The 24,978-nt window shown below is 42.7% G+C and overlaps 1 protein-coding gene across 1 annotated transcript in view; it reads left to right on the top strand.

Moving 5' to 3' along the window:
- Positions 1-7,134: 7,134 nt before the first annotated feature.
- TRMT2B (tRNA methyltransferase 2 homolog B) overlaps positions 7,135-24,978 on the top strand; it is a 44,814-nt gene continuing 26,970 nt past the window's right edge. The window contains 6 exon segments of the mRNA XM_040264958.1: positions 7,135-7,241; positions 15,052-15,287; positions 15,975-16,029; positions 17,353-17,487; positions 18,817-18,916; positions 22,213-22,283. Coding sequence (XP_040120892.1) covers positions 7,182-7,241; positions 15,052-15,287; positions 15,975-16,029; positions 17,353-17,487; positions 18,817-18,916; positions 22,213-22,283 — 657 coding nt within the window. The 5' untranslated portion in view covers positions 7,135-7,181.

The following is a 24,978-nucleotide window of genomic DNA, read 5'->3' on the forward strand; positions in this document are numbered from 1 at the left end:
CTGTGGAAAATTCTGAAAGCGATGGGAATACCAGACCACCTGACCTGCCTCTTGAGAAACCTGTATGCAGGTCAGAAAGCAACAGTTAGACCTGGACATGGAACAACAGACTGGTTCCAAATAGGAAAAGGAGTATGTCAAGGCTGTATATTGTCACCTTGCTTATTTAACTTCTATGCAGAGTACATCATGAGAAACGCTGGGCTGGAGGAAGCACAAGCTGGAATCAAGATTGCCAAGAGAAATATCAATAACCTCAGATATGCAGATGACACCAGCATTATGGCAGAAAGTGAAGAGGAACTAAAAAGCCTCTTGATGAAAGTGAAAGAGGAGAGTGAAAAAGTTGGCTTAAAGCTCAACATTCAGAAAATGAAGATCATGGCATCTGGTCCCATCACTTCATGGGAAATAGATGGGGAAACAGTGGATACAGTGTCACACTTTATTTTGGGGGCTCCCAAATCATTGCAGATGGTGACTGCAGCCATGAAATTAAAAGACGCTTACTCCTTTGAAGGAAAGTTATGACCAACCTAGATAGCATATTCAAAAGCAGAGACATTACTTTGCCAACAAAGGTCCGTCTAGTCAAGGTTATGGTTTTTCCAGTGGTCATGTATGGATGTGAGAGTTGGACTGTGAAGAAAGCTAAGCACCAAAGAATTGATGCTTTTGAACTGTGGTGTTGGAGAAGACTCTTGAGAGTCCCTTGGACTGCAAGGAGATCCAACCAGTCCATTCTAAAGGAGATCAGTCCTGCGTGTTCATTGGAAGGACTGATGCTAAAGCTGAAACTCTAATACTTTGGCCACCTCGTGCGAAGAGCTGACTCATTGGAAAAGACTCTGATGCTGGGAGGGATTGGGGGCAGGAGGAGAAGGGGATGACAGAGGATGAGATGGCTGGATGGCATCACTGACTTGATGGATGTGAGTTTGAGTGAACTCCTGGAGTGGGTTGTGGACAGGGAGGCCTGGCGTGCTGCAGTTCATGGAGTCGCAAAGAATCGGACATGACTGAGCAACTGAACTAAACTGAACTGAATCGTCTATGGACAGACCATATTTTATGTAACCATTCCCTGTTCTTCTAATGTTGGACCTTGAAGATAGTTTTTTATTTTTAACTTTGAGACCCTCTGGTCATATATCTTTGTTCACATCTCTACTTCCTTAAAATAGATCCCTAGAGGTGGAATTTCTAGGGCAAATAGTATGAAAAGTTTAAAAGCTCTGGATTTTAATTGCTTTCCAGGAAATTTGTATCAATTTACAATTCCACCAGCAATGTGCGAGAGCATCTGCCTCACTGTCCATGGACTACTTTCAGTAACATCGGTTCTTTTCTTTCCATTAATTTTATAGATAAAATAATATTATGTACATGCTGTAGTGGGCATGCTCTGTCATTATTAGAGAGGTAGAACAAAGCAATTTTTGACCACTTATGTTTCTTTTCCTGTGAATTATCTCTCCGTGCCTTTGCCAAGGTCTTTGTTGGGGTCATTGGGGTTTTCTTATAAGTTTATATAGCTCTTTCTGCAATAAAATAATGCTCTTTTGCCATAGTCATATATATTTTTCTGTTTATGACTGAATTTGTTAATTAAATTTTTGTCATATATAAGTTTTTCAGATTTTTCTTGTAAAATTTACCTACACAGTGGTTTTTTGCACTGCTAAAGTTTTCCTATGTCCAAATTTCAGAGGTATAATCATCTATATTTTAGGGCTTTTATGATTTGATTTTCTTTTGACCTTCAGTTAATCCATCTAGCATTTTGAGTTGTTGCCTGGTAGTGGGCTCAGATTTTCATGGGTATCACTGGAGTGCTTATTAGAAGCCCAATATACCTGAGCCCTACGCCCGACCCCCAGGATTTCGATTCTGTAGGTGTGGAGTAGGGCTCAGAAACCTACGTGTATTATAATCATCCTCTGCTTAAGTTGCTCATGGGCTTCTGTGCACATGTTAAAACACTCTTACAGAATACAGTGTAGCCTGCCTTAGTACAAAGACTCAGCACCTCCCATCTTGATGACACAGCTCCTAGAATTCCCTTCCAGGAACATCTCATGAAAAACTCTTCACCAGTTGCCTGTTGTTAAGGGAACTAGATCAAACCCTGCATCCCAGCACTCCAACTCCAGGCCCTTCTTTTTTATTCTATTTAATAAAAATATTTAATCTGCCAAAATGTATAAAAATACAGTAGGAGGAATTCCCTGGCAGTCCAATGGAACTAAGATCCAGCAAGATGCACAGAAAAAAGGCACCACAATCTTTTCCAACCCAGCCTGCCTCCTCCTGGGCCTTGGACCTTGGACACATATTGCTCATTCCTGTTTTCATATTGCAGCCCCCACCTCCTCTCAAGTGATTAAAATTCTGTGCATTCAGTTCAGTTTTCATTCTCTTCCTTCCTTGACTACCAAGATCTGCTTCTTTCCTTGAATTACCAAAACCCACGGTTGTGTATTCTGACTTTGTGCATCTTGTCTTTCCATCAGGTCACACACTCTCAAGGGTGCGGTCTGTGCTTATCCCTCGTGGCCTCTAACACAGGCCAAGAGGCCAGGAAAGCACACCGAAAGAATGTGGTTAATAGAACCAAACCAGACCTCACTGCCAAGTGATTTTAATACATGTTATTTCTGAGAGCTAATGCCGTAGCCTCAGAAATTCTTTCCTTGTCCAAAATGAGAATATTTGACAGTTTTCTAGAGACTTCACTTTGTAGTGATTTGGTTTGCTGGTAACAAAGTTAAGCAAAGGTTATTTTGGTTTCAGCTCTTATTTAATTTAACAATATTGCTTATCATCTATGACATGTTCATTTATTGACTTGCCAGTTGAAGAGTCTAACCTTTTCCATAATATGGGATATTTCTTTCCCCTCTTACATATGTAATGATTTCTTGTGTAGAGTAGACCATGGTTTATCAGATTAAACATCTATAAAAGTGTTAATGGCAAAATAATTACATTATAGCTTCCTTAATCTCTTTTCTCTCTGCACCCGTCAGGGTTTTCCTTTCTCAAATAGCAGACCTGCTTTAAATGAGTTTGCTTGGTTGCTCAGAGCAGGTGGGGGTGGGGGTGACCAAAGATGCACTGTCCTTTCAGTGGAGGAGGTGGGATTCAATTCAATTCATCAAATATTTATTGAGCTCCTATTGGGCATCTGGCTCTGGGATAGGCACAACAAAGGATGCCAAGATGAGGGATGATAAAGGATCAGAGGGCATCAGAAGGAGAAGAAATGGGAAGAAGAGGTGAGGAAAAGAGCAGGGCTGACTTTCTGAGTAAGAGAGAATTAAAAGGAGAGAGAGAAGAGACCCGAAGTTGCAGTCTCTGGCTTGGTCTCACTTACTAGCTCAGCATAGAATTAAAAACCTTGAGCAACAGTTTGAGCTCCCATTTTGCTCAAGAGCCATTAGAACAGTTAGGAAGGCCACAATTTGAGTCAAGGACTTACCTGCTCAAGTCTTTAGAAATGGAAGGCAAAAGTCTCTCTTTTTTTCTTTTCTTCTTTAGTGGATTAATTTTTTTTTTCATTGGGGTATAGTAAATTTACAATACTCTTACTTTCAGGTGTACAACATAGAGACTCAAATTTTTTATATATTAAAAAATATAAAATTCCCTGTGCTGTCCAATACATCCTTGTAGCTTATTTATTTTATACATCATATAAAGATCTCTTTTTTTAAAAAGGTATATATTCACATGTGTGCACATGTGTATATATGCACACAGTATATACAAATATTTTTGAATGATAATAGCTAATATTTATTGTGGGCTTACTCTGTTTTTAGCATTTTGCATGTATTAATTTTGTTAATTTTCTCACAACCCAGTGAGATAGGTGCAATTATTATGGACATTTTCTTCAGATGAGAAAACTGAGGCACTCAGCAATTATGTAATTGGCTCAAATTCACACAGCTTGTAAGTGGCAGATCAGTGCTTTGAACCTTGGTCTGGTGGACAGCGGGCTTCCCTGGTGGCTCAGCCTGTAAAGAATCCTCCTGCAATGCAGGAGACTTGGGTTCCATCCCTGGGTTGGGAACATCCCCTGGAGAAGGGAATGGGCTACCCAGTCCAGTATTCTTGCCTGAAGAATTCCATGGACAGAGGAGCCTGGTGGGCTACAGTCTATGGGGTCGCAGAGTTGGACGCGACTAAGTGCGCAAGCCCTTAGCAGACAATGTTGGCTGTTATATAGTGGAAGTGAGAAATAGATTTAAAGGCCTAGATCTGATAGATAGAGTGCCTGATGAACTATGGACTGAGGTTCGTGACATTGTACAGGAGACAGGGATCAAGACCATCCCCATGGAAAAGAAATGCGAAAAAGCAAAATGGCTGTCTGGGGAGGCCTTACAAATAGCTGTGAAAAGAAGAGAAGTGAAAAGTAAAGGAGAAAAGGAAAGATATAAGCATCTGAATGCAGAGTTCCAAAGAATAGCAAGAAGAGATAAGAAAGCCTTCTTCAGCGATCAATGCAAAGAAATAGAGGAAAAGAACAGAATGGGAAAGACTAGAGATCTCTTCAAGAAACTTAGAGATACCAAGGGAACATTTCATGCAAGGATGGGCTCAATAAAGGACAGAAATGGTATGGACCTAACAGAAGCAGAAGATATTAAGAAGAGGTGGCAAGAATACACAGAAGAACTGTACAGAAAAGATCTTCACGACCCAGATAATCATGATAGTGTGATCACTCATCTAGAGCCAGACATCCTGGAGTGTGAAGTCAAGTGGGCCTTGGAAAGAACAAAGCTAGTGGAGGTGATGGCATTCCAGTTGAGCTATTTCAAATCCTGAAAGATGATGCTGTGAAAGTGCTGCACTCAGTATGCCAGCAAATTTGGAAAAGTCAGCAGTGGCCACAGGACTGGAAAAGGTCAGTTTTCATTCCAATCCCAAAGAAAGGTAATGCCGAAGAATGCTCAAACTACTGCACAATTGCACTCATCTCACATGCTAGTAAAGTAATGCTCAAAATTCTCCAAGCCAGGCTTCAGCAATACGTGAACCATGAACTACCAGATGTTCAAGCTGGTTTTAGAAAAGGCAGAGGAACCAGAGATCAAATTGCCAACATCCGCTGGATCATGGAAAAAGCAAGAGAGTTCCAGAAAAATATCTATTTCTGCTTTATTGACCATGCCAAAGTCTTTGACTGTGTGGATTACAATAAACTGTGGAAAGTTCTGAAAGAGATGGAAATACCAGACCACCTGACCTGCCTCTTGAGAAATCTGTATGCAGGTCAGGAAGCAACAGTTAGACCTGGACATGGAACAACAGACTGGTTTCAAATAGGAAAAGGAGTACTTCAAGGCTGTATATTGTCACCCTGCTTGTTTAACTCATATGCAGAGTACATCATGAGAAATGCTGGGCTGGAAGAAACACAAGCTGGAATGAAGATTGCCAGGAGAAATATCAATAACTTCAGATATGCAGATGACACTACCTTTATGGCAGAAAGTGAAGAGGAACTAAAAAGCCTCTTGATGAAAGTGAAAGAGGAGAGTGAAAAAGTTGGCTTAAAACTCAACATTCAGAAAACGAAGATCATGCCATCTGGTCCCATCACTTCATGGGAAATAGATGGGGAAACAGTGGAAACAGTGTCAGACTTTATTTTTTGGGGCTCTAAAATCACTGCAGATGGTGACTGCAGCCATGAAATTAAAAGACGCTTACTCCTTGGAAGGAAAGTTATGACCAACATAGATAGCATATTGAAAAGCAGAGACATTACTTTGCCAACAAAGGTCCGTCTAGTCAAGGCTATGGTTTTTCCAGTAGCCATGTATGGATGTGAGAGTTGGACTGTGAAGAAGGCTGAGCACCAAAGAATTGATGCGTTTGAACTGTGGTGTTGGAGAAGACTCTTGAGAGTCCCTTGGACTGCAAGGAGATCCAACCAGTCCATTCTGAAGGAGATAACCCTGGGATTTCTTTGGAAGGAATGATGCTAAAGCTGAAGCTCCAGTAACTTTGGCCACCTCATGTGAAGAGTTGACTCATTGGAAAAGACTCTGATGCTGGGAGGGATTGGGGGCAGGAGGAGAAGGGGGCGACCGAGGATGAGATGGCTGGATGGCGTCACCGACTCGATGGACGTGAATCTGAGTGAACTCCGGGAGTTGGTGATGGACAGGGAGGCCTGGCGTGCTGTGATTCATGGGGTTGCAAAGAGTCGGACACGACTGAGCGACTGAACTGAACTGAAGTGAGTTACTGGCCCATGTTTAATTTTAACTGCTGTACTCACTAGGGTAATACATTGCCTTACACATAATAGGCATATTTTGCTTTGTGAAAGTGAAAGTGAAGTCACTCAGTCGTGTCCGACTCTTTGTGACCCCGTGGATTGTAGCCCACCAGGCTCCTCTGTCCATGGGATTCTCCAGGCAAGAATACTGGAGTGGGTTGCCATTTCCTTCTCCAGGGGATCTTCCCGACCCAGGGATGGAACCCGGGTTTCCCGCATAGGAGGCAGATGCTTTAACCTCTGAGCCACCAGGGAAGCTGAAATGCTGACTATAAAGTGCTTTCATTTAAGCCCAATTACTATTAAGCATGCAAATCAAGTGTCATAAAATGAGATTCGCTTTGTTGTAAATTTTATTCTGTTAAAGTAACTTTTTTTACAGCACACATGTGTGCATCCTTCAACACTGATTTGAGGAAACCACCCAACTCTACATCTCCCAATCTTCCATTCCATTAAGGATCTGATGCCTGTGATTCTACCACTAGAAAACTATTCTTTCAGTTGAAAGAGTTAAACGGCAAGCAGCCGGGACAGGTTTAGGGCTGTTTACACCACAGGGAGATTTCTAAGTGATTTTGGAGGTTTATCCAGGTCCACCAATGGGAGGGTGAGGAGAGCAGGCAGTGGGCAGGGTCGCGCAGAGGGGTGGGGTGGGAGGAACTTGGGCGCGGAGGCGCCAGACTGTAGGGCCAGTAGTGCTCTGGCGGAAAGTCTGCAGAAGACGTGCCCCAGGCAAAGTCGTGGGACTGGATTTCGAGACAGGCTGCCCGGGGCCAGGCCGCTAGTTCCCGGCAGAAACCCTCGCGTCCTGCCGCGCCTGCTTTCGGGAACTCGCGGCGCCGAGCGCACCAGGAAGTGACTCTACCCAGCGGCTGCGATGCGGGCCCTTAGCTTAGTCTTTTCGTTGACAGCCTGCGGGTTGTATTGGTTACAGAAGGTAAGAGGGGTGCGTGAAGTGTCCGAAAACCCGACTTGAATATTCCCTACAGTACAGAAAACTGCTTACTGCGCTAAACTGCCCGCCGGGCGGGGAGTGGGGAAGGTAGGCGCGGCGGGAGGGGACGACCCCACGCTGGCTGCACTTGGGCGCGTCCTGCCCTGCGTCCGTCTGTCTGTGCTCAGACCTCCGGGTTCCCGGCTCCCCTGGCCCTGCAGCCCGCCAAAGTTAAGTAGTTGCCTTTCCTAGTGTCTCTTCTTTTTAGGCTTCTTATGGACTCGGTGGGCAGAACTTGCCCAAAGAGGAAAGGGATGGAGGGGCTGGTGAATGAGGGTCTGGTGGGGGAAGGAAGGACCTGACTGCACGCGGGCTGCAGTCATGAGGGCTGCAGCCACGGATGCGGCAGTAAACCCGTCTGTCCATCTGGTTTAGCCAGGAAGCATGTCTGGGGCCAGGTCACCTGAAAGAAAGGTGAATGGAGAATGTAAGCAGAGTCCTTACATTTGCTCCAAGGAGATCCATGGCTCTGTGACGATCAGACCTACCACATAGTCTCTGCTTTGAACCTCTCTGAGCATTTCAGGCTAGTTCGCTATTCAGCCCTAGAGACTTAGTTTACCTCCATGTCTGGCGGCTTTGGACCCTGGGTGCCCTTTCTGATAAATTCTTGAGGCAGAAATAGATTGTCACAGTCTTTTTTTTTTTTTTTTTGAATCCAAGTATTTACTTAAAAGAGGAAACATTATAAAAACAAAGTAGTCTTTTCTATGAACAAATGCCCCCTCTGTCATCAAGAAACAGATATAACTCACTTTAGTATTACTGTACTGCCTCGAAACATGTATTTCACTACAGAAATTACTGAGTATGATGAGAGGTTCTTTACCAGGAGAGATGTCTTGTTGGCACCTTGAAATAGTAGAGTCCTGCTGTAGACTATATCTGATCATTTGGAGAAGGAAATCTAGAAAGACAAGGGGTACAAGGCAAATGGAACACAGTCATTGTGGCAGTCAGGAGGGAAAGGGGCCACACTTTCCCCAAAAGTCTGGATGTTATGGGGTAGAGATAGCTGTCTTCAGGTACCTCAGCTCCCCTGCCAACCCCACTAAGGCATGCAGCTTACTTCCTTCCTTGCCAGCTGGAGAGACAGTGGCCCTTTCCTGGATGAGCACCGCTCCCTCTCTCTGTAGTGGGGTCTCTTCAGTGGCCCCCTCCAAATCATTCTGTATTCTTTGTCTCCTGTGCCTTCACTCACTTCCTCTCTCTGGCTTTTGCTTTTCCTTATATCAAGTACACACATGTGTCTCACCTTGGAAAAAGGTCTCTCACAGGTCACACATTTAATAATATTAACAAGTGGTCCGGAGTGAGCCTTAAGTTCATCACACTCCAGCAAGCACTGAGGTTAGGAAAGTTTGTGTGTGTGTTTTAATTAATTAATTAGGCTGTATCAGGTCTTAGTTGTGGCACGTGGGATCTTTCGTTCCAGTGCGCCGATTCTCTAGTTGTGGCACACGTGCTCAAATAGTTGTGGTGTGCAGGCTCCAGAGTGCATGGGTTTTAGTAGTTGGAGCACGCAGGCTCTGTAGTTGTTCTGTGCCGGCTTAGTTACTCCGAGGCATGTGGAATCTTAGTTCCCCGACCAGGGATTGAACCCATGTCCCCTACAGGGGAAGGCTGATTCTTAAGCCCTAAACCACCAGGGAAGTCCCTGTGTGCTGTTTTTTAAGTTTCCACATAATTGTTTTTGAGCTTTCCAGGTGGTTCAGTCAGTAAAGAATCTGCCTGCAATACAGGAGACCCACATTTGATCCCTGCATCGGGAAGCTCCCTGGAGAAGGGAATGACTACCCAGTCCAGTATTCTTGCTTGGGAAATCCCTTGGACAGAGGACCCTGGTGGGCTACATTTCATGGGGTCGCAAAGAGTTGGAACCGACTTAGTGACTAAACAACAACAATAATAGTTTTTACCCTCACAACACTCACATGCATTTTTAAATCTTGCCAGGTTTGCAGGTTGGACACATTGAGGCACAAAGAAGTCAAGTGACACACTTTGAATCAGAGCCTGAGGCAGGACGGTGATACATGTTGAACACCTGCTGTGTTAGACCCAGTCCTGAGTGTTTTCCATATATGAGGCCATTTAATTCTTACCACCCAGGACTGATCTCCTTTAGAATGGACTGGTTCGATCTCCTTGCAGTCCAAGGGACTCTCAAGAGTCTTCTCCAGCACCACAGTTCAAAAGCATCAATTCTTCGGATGAGATGGCTGGATGGCATCACCGACTTGATGGACATGAGTTTCGGTGAACTCCAGGAGTTGGTGATGGACAGGGAGGCCTGGCGTGCTGCAGTCCATGGGGTTGCAGAGTCGGACACGACTGAGCGACTGAACTGAACTGAACTGAACTGAATTCTTACCACAACCCTGAAAGGTAGGTGATACCAGTTCTTGTTTTATAGATGGGGACACTGAGATTCATAGCACTTAAATAACCTGCCCAAAGTCATAGAGCTAGTAAGAAGCAGAGCTGGGGTTTGAACATGACCCCAAAGCCCATGTTCTTAATCACATGCCCTTTTCTGGGAATTGGTTGAAGTATGTTTATTTCCAAGGCAAACCATTCAATATCACAGTAATCCAAGTCTGTGCCCTGACTAGTAATGCTGAAGAAACTGAAGTTGAATGGTTCTATGAAGACCTACAAGACCTTCTAGAATGAACACCCAAAAAAGATGTCCTTTTCATTATAGGGGACTGGAATGCAAAAGTAGAAAGTCAAGAAATACCTGGAGTAACAGGCAAATTTGGGCTGAGAGTACAGAATGAAGCAGGGCAAAGGCTAATAGAATTTTGCCAAGCGAACGCACTGGTCATAGCAAATACCCTCTTCCAACAACACAAGAGAAGACTCTACACATGGCCATCACCAGATGGTCAATACTGAAATCAGATTGATTATATTCTTTGCAGCCAAAGATGGAGAAGCTCTATATAGTCAGCAAAAACAAGACTGGGAGCTGACTGTGGCTCAAATTGTGAATTCCTTATTGCCCAATTCAGACTTAAATTTCTTTCTTAAATTAAAGAAAGTAGGGAAACCCACTAGACCATTCAGGTATGACCTAAATCAAATCAGGTCATTATACAATGGAAGTGATTATACAGTGGAAGTGAGAAATAGATTCAAGGGATTAAATCTGATAGACAGAGTGCCTGAAGAACTATGGACGGAGGTTCATGACATTGTACAGGAGGCAGAAATCAAGACCATCCCCAAGAAAAAGAAATGCAAAAAGGCAAACTGGTTGTCTGAGGAGGCCTTACAAATAGCTGTGAAAAGAAGAGAAGTGAAAGGCAGTGGAGAAAAGGAAAGAAATACCCATTTGAATGCAGAGTTCCAAAGTATAGCAAGGAGAGATAAGAAAGCCTTCCTCAGTGATCAATGCAAATAAATAGAGGAAAATAACAGAATGGGAAAGGCTAGCGATCTCTTGAGACAGCAAGAGACACAGATATATAGAACAGTCTTTTGGATTCTGTGGGAGAGGGAGAGGGTGGGATGATTTGGGAGAATGGCATTGAAACATATATAATACCATATATGAAATGAATCACCAGTCCAGGTTCAATGCATGATACTGGATGCTTGGGGCTGGTGCACTAAGATGACCCAGAGGGATGGTACAGGGAGGGAGGAGGGAGGGGGTTCAGGATGGGGAACACGTGTATACCTGTGGCGGATTCATGTTGATGTATGGCAAAACCAATACAATATTGTAAAGTAATTAACCTCCAATTAAAATAAATAAATTTATATTTAAAAAAATTAAAAAAGAAAAAGAAAACTAGAGATACCAAGGGAACATTTCATGCAAAGATGGGCTCAATAAAGGACAGAAATGCTATGGACCTAACAGAAGCAGAAGATATTAAGAAGAGGTGGCAAGAATAAACAAAAGAACTGTACAAAAAAGGTCTTAATGACCCAGATAATCATGATTGTGTGATCACTCACCTAGAGCCAGACATCCCGGAATGAGAAGTCAAGTGGGCCTTAGGAAGTGTCATGACGAACAAGGCTAGTGGAGGTGATGAAATTCCAGTTGAGCTATTTCAAATCCTAAAAGATGATGCTGTGAAAGTGCTGCACTCAATATGCCAGCAAATTTGGAAAACTCAGCAATGGCCGCAGGACTGGAAAAGGTCAGTTTTCATTCCAATCCCAAAGAAAGCCAATGCCGAAGAATGCTCAAACTACCACACAATTGCACTCATCTCACACACTAGTAAAGTAATGCTCAAAATTCTCCAAGCCAGGCTTCAGTAGTAGGTGAACCATGAACCTCCAGATGTTCAAGGTGGTTTTAGAAAAGGCAGAGGAACCAGAGATCAAATTGCCAACATCCGCTGGATCATCAAAAAAGCAAGAAAGTTCCAGGAAAACATCTACTTCTGCTTTATTGATTACACCAAAGCCTTTGACTGTGTAGATCACAACAAACTTTGAAAAATTCTTCAAGTGATGGGAGTATCAGAACACCTTACCTGCCTCTTGAGAAATCTGAATTCAGGTCAAGAAGCAACAGTTAGAACTGGACATGGAACAATAGACTGGTTCCAAGTAAGGAAAAGAGTATGTCAAGGTTATATATTGTCACCCTGCTTATTTAACTTCTATGCAGAATACATCATGAGAAACGCTGGGATGGATGAAGCACAAGCTGGAATCAATATTGCTGGGAGAAATGTCAACAACCTCAGATATGCAAATGACACCACCCTTATGGCAGAAAATGAAGAACTAAAGAGCCTCTTGATGAAAGTGAAAGAGGAGAGTGAAAAAGCTGGCTTAAAACTCAACATTCAGAAAACTAAGATCATGGCATCTGGTCCCATCACTTCACGGCAAATACATGGGGAAAGAATGGAAACGGTGACAGACTTTATTTTTTGGGGCTCCAAAATTATTCCAGATGGTGGCTGCAGCCATGAAATTAAAAGACACTTGCTCCTTGGAAGAAAAGTTACGAGCAAACTGGACAGCATGTTAAACTGCAGAGACATTACTTTGCTAACAAAGGTCCGTCCCAAAGCTATGGTTTTCCCAGTAGTCATGTATGGATGTGAGAGTTGGACTGTGAAGAAAGCTGAGCACCGAAGAATTGATGCTTTTGAACTGCGGTGTTGGAGAAGATTCTTGAGAGTTCCTTGGACTGCAAGGAGATCCAACCAGTCCATTCTAAAGATTAGTCCTGAATGTTCATTGGAAGGACTGATGTTAAAGCTGAAAACTGCAATACTTTGGCCATCTGATGCGAAGAACTGACTCAATGGAAAAGACCCTGATGCTGGGAAAGATTGAGGGCAGGAGGAGAAGGGGACGACAGAGGATGAGATGGCTGGATGGCATCACTGACTCAATGGGCATGAGTTTGAGTAAACTCAGGGAGTTGGTGATGGACAGGAAGGCCTGGCGTGCTGCAGTCCATGGGGTCACAAAGAGTCAGACATAACTGAGGGACTGAACTGAACTGATATTAACACTTGAACTCTGGGCCAACTTACATTTATCCTGTTAGAAATTTAACTCCCCACCACCACCCCCGCCACACACACACACACACACACGGGGCTTCCCTGGTAGCTCAGACGGTAAAGCGTCTGCCTCCAATGTGGGAGACCCAGGTTCGATCCCTGGGTCAGGAAGATCCCCTGGAGAAGGAAATGGCAACCCACTCCAATACTCTTGCCTGGAAAATCCCATGGACTGAGGAGCCTGGTAGGCTATAGTCCATGGGGTCGCAAAGAGTCAGACACGACTGAGCGACTTCAACTCAACAACCCCCCACACACAGAGAAGGCTTCCATGTTATAACAGTTACCTTCTTTAATACTTTGTAAACATGCAAAATGTTATATGGCTAAATATTATAGCACCCATGTCAGCATCCTTTAAATTACCTAGTGATCATGCATGCTAATTTTGTGGTAATAGAGAGAGCCATGGAAGAATCTTTGTTAATAAACCAATTCCATAATTAAACTTTAAATATATTTCATTCTGAATTAAAGTATGACTTAACATGAAATCCAAGGTAGAGGGCAAGGGCAAAAAAGTTATTTCATGACAGATCAGTGAGGTGTCTGAGTCCATTCACGTGTCCTGGGTGTTTAAAAAAGTTACACATCAATGATCATGCACCATTAGGTAAATAGGCAACAACATAGAGTCTTGTGTTGGGAAAAAGGGATTACTTCCTCTTTCCAAAGTGAGGTCGTTCACCTGTTCTAACTCTTCCAGTTTTTGATTCATAGTTACTCCCACTATTCTTTCCCCCTCTGCTCCCTTCCTTTAATATTGTCACCCCACTCAGTCCAATACTGTGTTTAAACATTATGACAGTTGTAATTAACACATACTTAGTTTTTCCCAGGCACTGGACACTGTTCTGAGCTTTACAAACATCATGTCTATTTAATGTTCTGCTAAGTGCTTTTTATTAATTATCCTTTATTAACTCTTGCAGCTACTCTATAAGATAAATGCTATTATTATTTGCATTTTGCAGATGAAAAAGATGTGGATCAGAAAAAAATGATTAACCTGCCAAAGGCCACCTAGCTAGTAGGTGGTGGAGCCAGGGAATTGCCCAGGTCTTCCTGACTCTAGGGTCTGTACTCCTAAGGTCTCAAACTTTCTTTTGTCCCTACTGCCTACCATTTCCCATTGCCTTATTTCCTGTTTTTCTTTGGACTCAGATTTACTGAATGGGTGGGTGCTCTGGCCAAAAGTCATCTCCCTTGGCCACCAAGCTCTGTAATCCCCTGATTCAACTGGGTCACCAGCATGTCATCTTGCTTTCCAAATATTGCCTTTCTCCCAGGTTTTGTCATTTTGCTCTTCTCTTTGCTAAAAGCTCTTTTTTAATCTTGTAGACACTTGACCAAGTCTCTCACCCTGACTTCTCTCCTGAATTGTACTGCTTCTCTACTTACTTGTTAGATGTTCCCACTTGGATGTTTCCCTACCATTTCAAACACGTGCCTCAAACATGATTTTGCTTTTTATTGACCTCTGAGTTTCATCTTAATTTTTCTATGTAAAGACTCCATCAGCTCACAGTCACCTTCACAATAAAGTCCACATTTTACTCAGGCATTAAAGTTCTTGTAGATAACCCTTTGGTGGAACTTTTCAACCTGATTTCCTCTGTTCCCTAAAATGAACTACCATTTTAGCCAGACTGATTGAGCCACTGTCCTCCAAATATCTGATTCACCTCCCTGCCATCTTTTAAGACCCAGTGCATGGTCTGCTTACTATGAGAAACCTTTCCTGAGCACTCATCAGGAACCAGGCATAGGGTGTTATTTCATCTTTTCCTGTGTCCATGCCTGATCTCCTAAATTACTCAATAGATTATGACCTTTGTAACCCCTCTGGTATCTAGTGTGGCACAGTGCCTGGCACATAGTCACTACTTACTAAATATTAGTTGATTGATGGGTTGTTTAGTAGGAGGGTAGAATGGAGAGGGACTGGCCACAAAAATGTATCCAGAGAGCTGAACCCTTTTCTGGAGGACAGATACTATCTTTTCCTCATCTTTTTATATTGGGAGCCATAGCTAGTGCCTGGAGCACAGTAATTGAGTTCAGCCAAGCAGTGACACTGTGCTAGGTGCTGGGTAAACTTTCTAAATGAATGAAGGACTTTTGAAGTTCTGCCTCTGTTTCCCAACTTCTGTTTGTCCACCTTTCCTGCTGGTGAATTTCAGTGTTTCTGTGGTTGTCAGGTACTAAGAGTCCCAGTGCACAGCCCAAGATGCTTCCTCTCCAGAATGGGTCTCTTCTCTAAACCGGGGCTGTTCCCCTGGTATGCCAGAAAACCTCCAGGTTGGTCACAGCTCTTTCTGGACTCAGCATGTAAGGAAAACTTCACCCAGGTGATAGCCAAGAAGCATCAAAGAGGACAGGAAAGTCAGAAGAAACCAAGACATCTTGGACCACTAGATGATTCCTGGCAGGAAAGGTAAGGCCCTTCCCCTTAACAAGTGTGAATCTCTGGGCCTGTTGAAATTCTGTAGGCTTGATGTGCAATGTGGTGTTGCAAGGACTCAGAGGGCACCTCAGGAAGGATACCCAGAACAAATTGAAAACATCTAAGGAATGCTGGTGGAAATGCTTTGGGATTACAGAAAATATTCTTCTCGCCTTTACGTGTGTTTTTGGCAGAAAGGGGATATTAAACTGCGATCTTGTGTCTAAAAAGGTCCAGGATAGGTCTGCTGAAAACAAGGGACTTGGAGATGAGATGGATTAGAAATGAATAGTCTCACTGCAGTCATGCAAATACAAATACACCTCATTTTATGCAACGACTGTATTTTCTAAATCAAATTATATTTTAAAAGTGTTAGGGAGGTGAGCTATTTAAAGGAACCCAACAGTGAAGCCTTTTTGTAATATGATTAATTACCTCCTGATAAATCTGGATTTTTCTTATATTAGGTTTGCCCATCTGTTCAGCTTTGTTAAGCAGATAGCACCAAAACAGGCTCTTCTCCCAGACTCTTATCTCCCCGGGGGCCTGAGAGTTAGGTCTTCTGAATGACAAGTAAAATGCCGGAGCAAATGGCCGCAGGAAGTACTTTTTCGGAGTAAGAGGCTCGGTACATATTTAGATAATGAATTAGGTACCTGGTTTATTTTATTCAAGGCTGGCTGATGTTGTGATCCCACTCTGGAGGCTGAGCTATGAAGAGCAGCTCAAGGTAGGGACCCAGCTCAAGTCTTCACTACTCTATCCCATCAGGTCCTAGACTCGTAGGAAGCTTGGCTGGACAGCTCTACCCAGCTGCCCCAACAGGTCGTTAAAAAAGCAATATGCTAATGAATCTGAAACTTTCACTTCAGGCCAGTTATGTCTGCCAAACACTAGAGCCTTATATCCAAATGCCTGTCCTTTCTTCCTTGATTTTTTTTTTTTTGTGTGTGTGTGGTACTTATAGCTCTGTGTATGTGTGTAGCAACTGTTCTTGCTTCATATATAGCTGCACTTTCCAACACGGGAGCCACTAGCTACATGTGGCTATTTAAATTTAAATACAGTCAATCCTGCTCTAATGCTTGTTTTGAAAATGAGAATTTGTTCCAACAGATTGAGGTCTTAGGGAACAATTTGAAGATAATGCAGATTTCATGTTTGCTTAGGAATGACTTCATCCATAAGAAACACAAGATAAAAGGGTATCCATACCTAGCTGAACTGAGCTGGGTATGAATTCATAAAATGAACACGTGTACACATATCATACATCTCCCGGCTTCCTCAGTTCACTGAGTGTGTTATGAGCCACACCCATTCACATCTGCTGTGAGAACTTTCTGTTCCACCCACATAACGCTCTTTTCACCATCTCATGGTAACTCACAAGTGGACAGCCACTTCCACAAGCGAGTTTCAGGTCTTTGTGGTAACGTGCCATCCCATTTATACATTGCTTAACCATTTAACATGCAGAAAACTGTGTTGTTTTTTATTAGTTTCCTACATTTTCTGTGAGTGTAACTGATAAAGGTTTGGAATGTGAGTGCACAACCCCATTTTCCCATGAGCCCTGTGATTTGTTTGGAGTATTGCGCATAGTATGGAGTAAGAATGCTTGTCATATATGATAGCAGAGCCAACTGTTATTAAAATGAAATAAGATGAAAAATTCAGTTCCTCAGTTGCATGAGTCACTTTTCAAGGGCTCAGTAGCCACCTGTAGCTAGTGTAGGCTGCTGTATTTTAGAGAACATAACACCAGTAGAGAACATTTCCATTATCACAGCAGGTCTACTGGACAGCACTAACATATAGCTGGAGTGTTCAGTCTGAAAGGTCAGATAGAACGATGAGTTTCCACAAGAGCTCACTTCACCTTTTTTCAATACCATGTTAGATCTGTGGCTGTCCCATCATTCTGAGTTCCTTGTCTGCTGAGACCATGACCCAAGGATTCATGAGACCACTTTCTCTCATCCTGTTTGTTTTCTGTTCTTTGAGTTGATACTGCTGAAGTGTTTGTGTCATTGCTTATGTTCTTTTGCAGGTGAAATTTGAAGCTCAGAAGAAAATTTTACAGAGACTAGCATTTTACTTCCAAGGGCTAAATGGAGTCAATATGACAACAACTGGACCCAGATCCAAGGGGCTCTGTTGTTTTCTCCAGCCTATTATACCTCCTGTAAGTCCATACTGCCCTATCCTTTATCTACTAAGTCTCCTTAATAGCTGATAATATCAGCCAATACTTAACTGGGCACTTGCTGGGGACCAGGCTCTATGCTCAGTGAGTAACATGCATCATTGTCTTGTTTTACTGTTTGCAGTCACACTGAGGGGTAGGCACTATCATTTTACAGGTGAATACTTGACGTTCAGTGATTTTATTATTTTTGTCTGCTTTAAATTTTTAATTTTTGGCTGCACTGGGTTTTTGTTGCTGCATACAGGCTTTCTCTGGTCGCAACAAGCAGGGGACTCTTCTTTAGTTGTGTTGTGTGGGTTTCTCATTGTGGTGGCTTCTCTTGTTGGCAGAGCATGGGCACTAGGGAATGCAGGCTTCAGTAGCTGTGGTGCATGGGCTTAGTTGCTCCATGCCATGTGGAATCTTCCTGCAGGGATCAAACCCATGTTCCCTGCATTGGCAGACAGATTCTTAACCACTGCGCCACCAGGGAAACCCAAGAGATTAAATGATTTGCTGAAGGACACACATCTAGAAAGTGCCAGATCTACTTAGGTCGATCTGATGCAAAGCCACTTTTTCAACCAGTACACACTGCTTCCTCCTTAGATCTCAGACTTTGGAAAACTTCTAATGAGGCTGCAGAGAGGCAGAATTTAATTTGTGACAGAGGTTGACAAACTATGGCCCAAAAGCCTCATCTGCCCTGCTGCTTGACTGTAAATAAAGTTTTATTAGAACACAGCTGAGCTCACTTGTTTATGGATTATCTGTGGCTACTTTTGCACTGCCATGGCAGAGTTAAATAGTTGTGATAGGGACCATACAGCATGAAAAGCCTAAAATTACTTACTGTCTGGCCCTTTATTGGGTTTCCCAGATGGCTCAGTGGTAAAGAATCTGCCTTCCAATGCAGGAGATGCCAGAGACATGGGTTTGATCCCTGGGTTGGGAAGATCCCCTGGAGAAGGGAATGGCAAACCACTCCAGTATTCTTGCCTGAAAAATTCCATGGGCAGAGGAGCCTAGCGGGCTATGGCCAGGGGGTCACAGAGAGTTAGACAAAACTAAGCCCACATGCACGCTTCCTTTATTGAAAAAGTTTTTCAGCTCCTGCTTTATGGAAGGGTTGGAGCTCTTTTTCTTCTGTAAAGTGTCTATGGAGTGCTTTTATCTTCTCAGCCATGGACTTTCATGTAGTCATACCTCCCAATCAAGCATCTTTTATTTTTTTCTCATCCAGACAACACTCTCTGATTCTTTGTATTTGTCCTGCTTGGTTTTAATTGACCTGTTGTCCCTATCCTGTCCTTCTGCCTTCTCCAGCCTGTCATTGATGGCTACTGAAATAAGTCCACCTTCTTTGTGAACTGAGGTCCAGGTGGCAATCCGAAGAATGTGGGGTACTACCTGGGAACTTGGAGAGGTCAGCTGGAGTGGCTGCCTAGTAGAAATAAGAAACCAAACACTGAGAGGAAAGAGGAGATTGCAGAGAACAGTCTGTGGGAGTGGAGAGGAGCGGGAAATATGGTAGATTTAAAGGAGAAGGTTGAATTTGAAGCCTTTGATGCCCCATGGACTGTAGCCCCACGAGACTCCTCTGTCCATGGAATTCTCCAGGCAAGAATACTGGAGAGGATTGCCATTCCCTTCTCTAGGGGATCTTCCCAACCCAGGGATCCAATCTGGGTCTCCTGCATTGCAGGCAGCTTCTTTACCATCTGAGCCACCCGGGAAGCCCAAAGGAGAAGGTTAAATTGGAAGCCTTTGACTCAGAGCACGATCACAAGGTTAATTGGAGATGTGGTGTGTATATATACACAATGGAATATTACTCAGCCACAAAAATAATGAAATAAAGCCATTTGCAGCAACATGGATGGACCTAGACATTATCGTATTAAGTGACATAGTTCAGTTCAGATCAGTCACTGAGTTGAGTCCAACTCTTTGTGATCTCCTGAACTGCAGCACGCCAGGCTTCCCTGTCCATCACCAACTCCCGGAATCTACCCAAACCCATGTCCATTGAGTCAGTGATGCCATCCGACCATCTCATCCTCTGTTGTCACCTTCTACTCCTGCCTTCAGTCTTTCCCAGCATCGGGTCTTTTCAAATGAGTCAACACTTCACATGAGGTGGCCAAAGTATTGGAGTTTCAGCTTTAGCATCAGTCCTTCCAGTGAACACCCAAGACTGATCTCCTTTAGGATGGACTGGTTGGATCTCCTTGCAGTCCAAGGGACTCTCAAGAGTCTTCTCCAACACCACAGTTCAAAAGCATCAATTCTTCAGTGCTCAGCTTTCTTTATAATCCAACTCTCACATCCATACATGACTACTGGAAAAACCATAGCCTTGACTAGACGGACCTTTGTTGGCAAAGTAATGTCTCTGCTTTTGAATATGCTATCTAGGTTGGTCATAACTTTCCTTCCAAGGAGTAAGCGTCTTTTAATTTCATGGCTGCAGTCACCGTCTGCAGTGATTTTGGAGCCCAGAAAAATAAAGTCTGACACTGTTTCCACTGTTTCCCCATCTATTTGCCATGAAGTGATGGGACCAGATGCCATGATCTTAGTTTTCTGAATGTTGAGCTTTAAGCCAACTTTTTCACTCTCCTCTTTCACTTCCATCAAGAGGCTCTTTAGTTCTTCTTCACTTTCTGCCATAAGGGTGGTATCATCTGCATATCTGAGGTTATTGATATTTCTCCCGGCAATCTTGATTCCAGCTTGTGCTTCATCCAGCCCAGCGTTTCTCATGATGTATTCTGCATAGAACTTAAATAAGCAGGGTGACAATATACAGCCTTGACATACTCCTTTCCCTACTTGGAACCAGTCTATTGTTCCATGTCCAGGTCTAACTGTTGCTTCTTGACCTGTATACAGATTTCTCAAGAGGCAGGTAAAGTGCTCTGATATTCCCATCACTTAAAGAATTTTCCACAGTTTGTTGTGATCTACACAGTCAAAGGCTTTGGCATAGTCAATACAGCAGAAGTAGATGTTTTCCTGGAACTCTCTTGCTTTTTCGATGATCCAGCGGTTGTTGGCAATTTGATCTCTGGTTCCTCTGCCTTTTCTAAGTCCAGCTTGAACATCTAGAAGTTCACAGTTCACGTATTGCTGAAGACTGGCTTGGAGAATTTTAAGCATTACTTTACTAGTATGTGAGATGAGTGCAATTGTGTGGTAGTTTGAGCATTCTTCAGCATTGCCTTTCTTTGGTATTGGAATGAAAACTGACCTTTTCCAGTCCTGTGGCGACTGCTGAGTTTTCCAAATTTGTTGGCATATTGAGTGCAGCACTCTTACAGCGTCATCTTTCAGGATTTGAAATAGCTCAACTGGAATTTCATCACCTCCACTAGCTTTGTTCGTAATGATGCTTCTTCCTAAGTGACATAAGCTAGACAGATAAAGAAAAATATATTGCTTATATTTAGAATCTAAAAAACAATAATAGAAATGAACTTATTTGCAAACCGGAAATAGACCCACAAACACAAAACAAATTTGTGATTACCAAAGGGGAAAGTGAGGGGAAAGGATAAATTAGTAGTTTGGGATTAACATAGACACACTACTATATATAAAACAGATAACTAACAAGGACCTACTGTGTAGCACAGGTCCTTGTGCTATATATTAGACTCTACTGAATATTCTGTAATAACCTGTAAAGGAAAAGAATCTGATAAAGAACATATATATGTATGTGTGTATGTGTGTATATATCTGAATCACTGTGCTGTACATGTGAAAATAACACAAAATTGTAAATCAACTATACTTCAATTTTAAAAGACATAAAAAACTAAGGTTAGTTGGGGATACTTTTTGGTGAGTAATCATTCTATTATAGTGCTAGCAATCAACCTCCGCCCCCAGCTTTCTTCCTCTAAAAACCATATGCCTGAGACCTAGTAAGCACTTCATCAATGTTAATGCTGATACTGGTGCTCTCTCATTATCATCACTGTTGTCATCATTGTCATCATTATTGTCTTCATTTTATGGTACTTTCTGTACTAACAGTGGTCTGCTGCTTATTAGAGAGATGCCTTTTCTATTTCACATCCCTAAATCCGTGAAAATCAGAGCTTTCTGTGATAAATCTACCTTAAAAGAATTGATAAGGAAGGTGAGTTCTGTGAGGGAAATCACAATGTCATATTTCTGATACTTAGTTCCAGTATCCATTCCCAGATTCCATTCCTGAACTTTCCATTTGCCCATTTTCAATAAATTCACTTGAAAAACCATCTTTTTATATTAGTCACACTGTTTAATATCCATATGCCTTAGACTACAGTTCATTAGGGCAGGCACTTGGGTTTCTTTTTTTCCCCCTGTGTACTGAATTAAATGAGTATATGACGTCAGTGTTCTGTTATTCACTAACAGAAAAACAAAACCCATTACATTTTATTTCCCTCTTAAAATCTGAACACAAAGCATACATTGTCATATCATGCATTTGTGGCAGGAGAGAAAATATTGAGAACTAGCTTTGTTAAGAATAGGTGTTTTAATGGCTAGACTGGGAAGCAGGTTTTTCCTCTGAAAAATGGCCTTGAGCATGAATTAGGTACTTTGCTTCTTCACATCTGCATATGCCTCTTTAGAGGAGAGGATTTGAGTTGCCAGACATTTTCTTCTAAATTATCTTTTAGGAAGAAAACCATGTAAATCAAATTCTTTTTCTTTCCGTAGACAGGGACATGGCCTGTGTACGGTCTAACCATCTGAAAAACATCCCCGAGAAACACAGTCAAGTGGCACAGGTAATAAGGAACAAAGAAAGGTTGGTTGAAGATGACCCGAGGCATAGCAGTCTAACTACAGCAACGCTGATATTTTAATAACAGAGCCGCGTCTAGTGCTGCAGGGGAGGAGGGATTCTGTTCTGAAAGTGTACCTCTTAACGTCAGAGAGAACATTGCTAGTGTTTCATTTCAGAGAGGATGGAGAGGAGAGAGAACTGCATCCGTTATTGCAAATGTCAAATGTCCAAAGAATTTAATAGGGGGGAAATTTAGAACAGAGAGGTACTGATGAGGACAGGATGGCAAGTAGCATGTGTCTGAAATAGTGGGAAGGCTAGTGTTTTCAGCAGAACAAGGTTGAAAACTATAATGAGAGATGTGGGAGTGGGCATAAGACATCTATATCATGACATTTTTACATCCTTCTGTTTCATGTACCCATTATTTACTGAGTACCTACTATGGGTCAGGCACTGTGGTACGTGCTGGGGATTTCGGGGTGACTCAAACATGGTGCCTGCCCTCCTGGAACTTAAGAAGGCAAAACCCTTACTTATGAGGACTAAACAAGACTCCCAACTGACATACTTGTTCCCTATTTATACTTACCAGTATCCATCAGCTTTATGAGACTTGGTGGTTCCTTCTGATAGGATACATCTTGACCTCAAAGATGTCCTGGCCAGGACATAGCTCTCATCACAGGACCATTCTCCAGAAATCTTCCTACATGACCTTTATCAGCATCTTCTCCCATTGTATTCAGTGACTATTCTAAATTCTTACCTCTCCTTGAATTTCCTATCCCATCACGTTTACCCTTGCTTTTGACAGACGGCTGTGCCTGGTTCTTCACTGGAAAATTAAGACCATCAGATGAGAACTCTCTTAGCTACTTCCCCTACCATCTACCAATTTTGCTGAAACCTTACCCCCCTTTTTCCTCCTATCAGTGAAATGCTGTCAGTTCTCCCTGTCCAAGGCTGTTCTTCTTGAAACACCATCTTGGACTCATCTCCTCTCTCCCCAGGATCCTTGCTCCTTCATTACATTCCCTCTTTCTCCTATTTCTTTACCTCTTTTTCCCCACCTCTGTCAGCTCTTTTCTTTTAGTTCATAAGCGTGTTCAGTATCTTTCATCTTTTTTTAAAAAAAAATATGATGGTTCTTGCTTCTGCCCCCAATAATCCCTAGAAATCAATCTTTCCAAAGTTATCAGTGACCTCTGTTTTGCCAAATTTAATGGAAACTTTCTGCCTGTAATTAATTCAATTTTTCTCTGCCTTTGGCACCACTTCTTATTCTTATTTTCCTCCTTGGGAACACTGTTTTTGTTTGGTTTCTTTGATACCATTCTCTGATGGTTTTCCTCCTGTTTCACTGGCCAAAATCTCTTAGTCTTTCTCATGAGATCTTTTTCTCATTTTCTTTCCCATGATAGGTGTTGGTGTCCTCCAGGACTCTGCCCTTGGCCTTCTTTTTGAATATATTCACGGGAAACTGCACAGCCCTATAGCTGATGATTGGAATCAGTCAGTTCAGTCACTTTGTTGTGTCCAACTCTTTGCGACCCCATGGACTGCAGCACACCAGCCTTCCCTGTCCATCACCAACTCCCAGATTTTACTCAAACTCATGTCCATTGAGTCGGTGATGCCATCCAACCATCTCATCCTCTCTCATTTCTTTCTCCTCCTGCCTTCAATCTTTCCCAGCATCAAGGTCTTTTCAAATGAGTCAGTTCTTCCCATCAGGTGGCCAAAGGATTGGAGTTTCAGCTTCAGCATCAGTCCTTCCAATGAACACCCAGGACTGATTTCCTTTAGGATGGACTGGTTGGATCTCCTTGCAGTCCAAAGGACTCTCAAGAGTCTTCTCCAACACCACAGTTCAAAAGCATCAGTTCTTCAGCACTCAGCTTTCTTTATAGTCCAACTCTCACATCCATACATGACGACTGGAAAAACCATAGCCTTGACTAGACGGATGGATGATTGGAATGCCCACCTATAAATTGACAACTCCTAAACTTACATTTTCATTCCAGCTCCCTCTTGAGCATTGTCCTGCAGAGCTCTTCAAGTCAGTGTTGGCCCACATCAAGATTTCTCAACCTCTACTCTATTTACATTCTGAATTGAATAATTATTTATCATTTGGGGCTGTTAGGTGCACTGTAGGATGTTAGCAGCATCCCTGGCCTCTGCCCTTAGGGGCCATCAATCAGTTGTGACAGCCAAAAACGTCTCCAGATATCTTCTGTGCAGTACAATCACCTCTGGTTGAGAACCATTGCCCTAAACTAAATATATCCTCTTCCGTTTCCAAGTGTGCCATTTTTTGTCACCTTAGTAAATGGTAGCAACGTGTACTAGAAACATACGTCATCTTTGCCTTCTCTGTCTTTTTTATGGCTGGGCCATGCAGCTTCCAGGATCTTAGTTCCCCAGCTAAGGATCGAACCCATGCTCCCTGCAGTGGAAGTGCAGAGCCCTAACCACTAGGCCAGTAGGGAATTACCCTAGATTCCTCTGTCTTAATCCCACCTCTTCCTCCTCAGCCACATCTAATTATCTCCAAGTCCTTTTAGTTTTCCTTTCCCTTTTTTTTTTTTTTTTTGGTGCTGTGGGGCAGCGAGGGGTGGGGTTGTTTGGTTTTGTTCTTATTTATTTATTGGGTTCAGTTTTTCTTTCTAAAAAAAAATCTTGACTCC

This window comes from Oryx dammah, unplaced genomic scaffold (assembly GCF_014754425.2).
Source record: "Oryx dammah isolate SB20612 unplaced genomic scaffold, SCBI_Odam_1.1 HiC_scaffold_23, whole genome shotgun sequence".
Classification (NCBI taxonomy): domain Eukaryota; kingdom Metazoa; phylum Chordata; class Mammalia; order Artiodactyla; family Bovidae; genus Oryx; species Oryx dammah.